This window comes from Microtus pennsylvanicus, chromosome 1 (assembly GCF_037038515.1).
Source record: "Microtus pennsylvanicus isolate mMicPen1 chromosome 1, mMicPen1.hap1, whole genome shotgun sequence".
NCBI classification, from domain to species: domain Eukaryota; kingdom Metazoa; phylum Chordata; class Mammalia; order Rodentia; family Cricetidae; genus Microtus; species Microtus pennsylvanicus.
This window is the reverse complement of record NC_134579.1, coordinates 198,535,346-198,540,450: the sequence shown is the minus strand read 5'-3', so window position 1 is coordinate 198,540,450 and position 5,105 is coordinate 198,535,346. Positions and strand designations below refer to the sequence as shown.

Below are 5,105 nucleotides of genomic sequence, written 5' to 3'. Positions count from 1 at the left end.
TACGTGACTGGTGGTCTTTTTGTGGGGCTTACTATCTAGATATTGAAGGCAAACCAAACTAGATTACTGGGTTGAATAAAATAGGGACTGATGCTGGCTTTAACAAACTAAATATATGAATTTATCTCATTTTCTTATGAGTGCCATACAGAGGCAACACAATGGTCCTAAAGGGTCAGAGTACTCAGTTATGAATTAGGAAAAACTTCATTTTACTTTTGTTAAGTTAAAAACACTACTAGATAAAAAATTTCCAGCCTTATTTCCAAGTGAAGTAAATGCCTTTCAAAGTTTTATACATGTGTAATATCAAGTATAGTTATTAGGTCTTAAAGGGGAAACAAGTAGAAGCAACTTAAAGTCCACTTAGCTGATGCTCTTTCCTGCTGACTGTTGTCTAGGATAAGCAAAGGTTTTCCGTGAGTGGCACACCCTCCACTTCTCCCGTGGGCGGTGTGTATTAACCAAAGATTAGTTACGCGGCTGCAATGTCCCTCTCAAACCTCTAAAACATGATCTTGGAAAGGAAATCTTTATTAATATAATGAAGTTTTGAAGGCAGCTCATGTTGGATGGCGGATGGACACTATCCTTAGAACTTGGAAAAGCGCACAGACACAGAGTTAGGGTTGTGTTTCTACGAAGGGACGGCACCACCAGAATCTAACGGAGGCAAGCAAAGCACTCAAAGATTTCCCCCACAGCCTTCAGAGAGGAATAGTCCTGGGATATCTTGGTGTTAGATTTCACACCAGAAGTGAGAGAAAAAAAGTTTTGATGTTTCAAGTAACCTAATTAACAATAATTTGTTACAGCAGCCCTAGGAGAGCAATACAAATGAATTATGCCAGTGGAACATCTTATTATCCTGACTGTGCAAGACGGTGACTGGAGAGCTGCAGCTTCCTTGGCAGCTAAGCTGATTCTGGGATGACTAGATGAACAAAAAGATAAAAATAATAAAAAACACTATTTGTTTAATGTAAGTGAAACAGTACTAATAGTACTGAGATATGGGGAAGTATAATCAGTAGATGTACTTGAAAAGTGAGACGAGACACTAGGGGAAATATTTGCTAATTAAGAGTGTTTGGATTTTAAGTTAAAATGTCTAAGGGTTTAAGATAACCTGTTTTAAATTACTTTCTAGGTTAGCCAGACTGTTTTAGACAAGAAGGTTCCAACACTAACAGAAACAAATTAGTAATCTGCAGTGTCAGTTACCTTTACACACAGCTTAATTTATTTCCTTTCTTTTAAACCGTGCCACCTCTTCAATGGTCTTGACTCTGCAGACGCTGACGACTCCAGATAATTTTGTGCACAATTTTAAAGTTTTCCTGGTGCAAACCAGGGGCATTTCTGGAAGAGATGCATGCCCTACTCCACATACACATTTCTAAGGTTCCAGAATGCAGAAAGGAGAATATCAGTATATCTTATCAAATTTTAAAGATGTGTCCCCTCTGACATCTTTATACACGGTTGTTTTGTTATAGAGCTCAGTCAGGCTTTAGGAAGCCCTTCACAATTCATTTTCCACCATCTCCTGCTCAGCTATGTTATATTATGTGGGAAGGACATACAACTCTGTTCTGCAGACAGTCCATTACTGGGCTCAGCTAATCCACTGCTGATACTTGATGCAGTCAGTTCTGCCTTCATGCCCCTCTAAAGGAAGAACCACAGGTATACTAGAGACAAGGAATAATTTACTTTTATTTACATTTTTTCTGGAAAAAAAAGTTAGAAGAAAGCACCAACTGTATACTAGTTAAAACTTAAAACTAGCATGCTCTCTTTATTACCAGCTAACAAATAAATTAATGGCTGAAAAGTATTAACTGAACAAAACTATATTGTATTAAAATAGTTTATTGAAACAGGTTATTGTACTCAAAATCAATACAAAGTTATTAAAATGATTTATACACAAATGAACAACTCTGTAATTGATAATTGTGAGTAAACATGAACATAACATGAACCTGCAGATTTTGAGGGCTGCTAAGAAAGCTTTAGAAAATGCTGCAAATAAATAGTGAAGAAAAAATAGCAAAGGAAAAAAGTTGATCAGAGGTTTTAAAATCCACTGATTTCTAGAATATAAGCCCTCTGTCAAGGTGTGTGAAGACAAATCACTGACTGGAGAGAATCCGGCCTGCTCTCGCTTACTTCAGATTCCAGGAAACTTCATGATTAGTTAAACAGTATATTTTCAGAGTTCACACATCCTAGATCTACTTCTCAAGACAGATTTTCCCTCATTTTATGTGTGAAAGGACACCACACTCCATTACATGTACGTATAAAATTATCTATTTGGTTTAGATCTGCTTTCCAGGTTGTAACAGATCATGGACGAGCCTGACGTTTGTAGTCTGTGCACCAGTGAGATACACCTGATGAAGTAGACTGTTGATGAGTTAAAGATACAGTAAGGTGCCAAATGAATCTACTTCATTATGAAATAACTTTGCTTAAGAACATACTTTATTAGGCATTTTGGTTGCGAACTGTCAACTGTTATAGGTGACTTCAGTACTTTTTAATGTAGATGACTCCCGCGCTAGCTTTTCTCAAAGGAAGACAATCATTTCTCCAGTTGTTGGGGGGTACTAAAAGCTTCGTACACATTAGCAGCAAAGTCTTTTACTTGCTCCATCATCAAAAGGTCCTAGCAAAAACAGTAACAGTACGGTTTGTAAGGCATAAAGACGTGTGCAATTCATTTCTATGAGCATTGAGTCTGTCTTGAAGCTTTGTGTACTTAAGAATGAAAAGAGTGTAAGGAAACTAAACCATAGGAAATACTGGTTAGTTTCTTATTTCTACAAAATCTGCCAAGATTCTTGGCTACGTAGGATATGTATGTTTTATATAAACACGTATACACAAACCATGCGCGTCAGCTTTATGGCAAAGGTTCTCAGTCTCCTGATGGGAATATAAAGCTGTGAGGAAGTTACTTTTTATTTTAATGAACTGAAATGTCATGTTTCCTTTAAACAGGACCACAGGCCTCAAACTGCATCAGTATTAATGAAAAAGGGGAATCTGTATGCAATATAAACTAGACCCTTTAAAAATTTCCTATGACAGTAGTGGAAGTTATTAGAACTTCCATTCATCTTGTCATTTAATTTAGAAAGAACTCTCCTAAATTTATTTTAAATGTATTTTGAAAACTATGTAAGTGTTCTCCTTTAAAATGACAGGACTGAAATGGCAGAAAGCATGTGTTCCTGTCTGCACTTGTTTGTTGAGGTTGCTTCTGCACTACAGGAGCAATGCATCTCACATGCCCACAGACCTCTAACAAGTGTAAAATAAAGGCAGTACTCAAATACTAATATAGTTTTGCTTGGGTTTTGAGATAGGGTCTTGCTGTCCAGTCCAGACTGGCCTTGAATTGGTGATCCTGCTCAGCCCCTGAGCACTAGGGTCAGAGATGTGCAGCACACTGCCGGTGCTTACATTATCTTTATGTGTACTTGAAAAAATATATAATGTCTTAAGTGTAGAGCCTTTCCATAACTAAGAGTGAAGACACAAGCAGGGAGTGACACATCCTGAAATTCCCGGGACTCTGGAGACTAACAGGAGAATTACATGTTTGAATGCATCTGAACTACTGACAAAAATAAACAAAAAACCACATTACCATTAAATGGAATTTACCCTACAAAACCCAACAGACAACTAAAGCCAGTGGCTAACAATTTGTTGATTTAGTGTGAATATGGAACTATCTTGCTACTAGCACTCATGTTTTTACACATCCAACCTGCTTCTACACCTGAGTGCCTGGTGCTCTTTAAAAATCAATCTGTCCCAACTGATCTGGGGCCATTCCTCTGTGGGAGTGAGTTCTCTGACTTGACCGTCACATGAATGATTTTCCTGTTGCTGGTTTTTTCATTTCCCTGTAGCTCTCCTTAATCCAACAGCACAATTGAACACTTCCTGGGTCAACAAGAACACGCACATAAGGACAGATATGTGCCCTAAATTCAGGGACGTTTTAATCTTGCAATAGATCCTGTGTGGGTTTGAGTTTTCTAATTCCATAGATATCAAATAAACTTCCCCCTCAACCTCTTGGACTCCTGCAGCCGTTTCTATAAACCCTGAAGAAGCACAGATTCAAAGGACGTTTCTTAGGGCAGCTGGACTGAACATCTGAAGCTGAGCATGTCACAGGAGAACGCGGGCCAGGCTCAAGGCCTGCATCCCTCATTCTCAAAGAGGCTTCAACCTTTTTGAGATGGATCCATTTTTAGTTTGGTGAAGCCCATGGATCCTCATTCAAAATCATGACTACAAATGCTGACAATAAAACTTGAACTTTTTTGTTTTGTTTCGATTATTTATCAGTTACACAGGCTTAAATGTATAACCGATTAAAATGTAATGTACAAATTTCTCAGGCCTTAAAGCTGTGGTTACAGTATTATATATATTCTGTTGTATTTCTCATGAATTTGCCAAAATGGATGCGTCCAGGTTATACCAAAGATGATGGCTTGCACTTCAGTGACACGCCATCAGCCTTCTTTACTGTTTTTTCTGCAGTGTGAATGGCCAGCTGTTGGGTGGGAAGAATGACTAAAGGGAACAGAACAGGGCCACCTGGATGTAAAGAATGGCTCCTGACTGGTCAGGGCAGGAAGAAGCTCGTCCTTAAGTGTGGGCACTCTGCACTGTGCCAAGAGGGTAAAGTCTACACTAAACTGTTTGAGGCCATGGCACTAACTGACTGGCAGGTGCATGCGGGCCTTAGACTCTGCACGGCACGTCACTGCAGCATTTTGCTACTGAGGCAAACCGTAACACATTCTAAACTTACAATACAGTCCCCAGTTTGTCACTGACTGAGAACAGGACATAGATTCAAAATCATCCTTTTAATAAAATGTTTCCCAAATAAAGTTTGAAGAAAAAAATGGAGCTGTAAGTAGTCCGATGAAAACTTTCCATACCTTGTGATGTTTTCATTCATTAACAGGCTACTGGAGCACTATCAACAACTATTTTATTAGATGAAAACACTTTACTTTGCCACATTTTTTTCAGTTTCTTTCAAACAGTGAAGAACTGCATTG

General features: G+C 38.4%; 1 protein-coding gene across 1 annotated transcript in view; it reads right to left on the bottom strand.

The window, feature by feature from the left end:
* Nucleotides 1–1,857: 1,857 nt before the first annotated feature.
* Pex3 (peroxisomal biogenesis factor 3) overlaps nt 1,858–5,105 on the bottom strand; it is a 30,964-nt gene continuing 27,716 nt past the window's right edge. Inside the window, exon 12 of the mRNA XM_075948707.1 lies at nt 1,858–2,677. Within this exon, the coding sequence (XP_075804822.1) occupies nt 2,594–2,677 (84 nt within the window). The 3' untranslated portion in view covers nt 1,858–2,593. The remainder of the gene's footprint in view (nt 2,678–5,105) is intronic.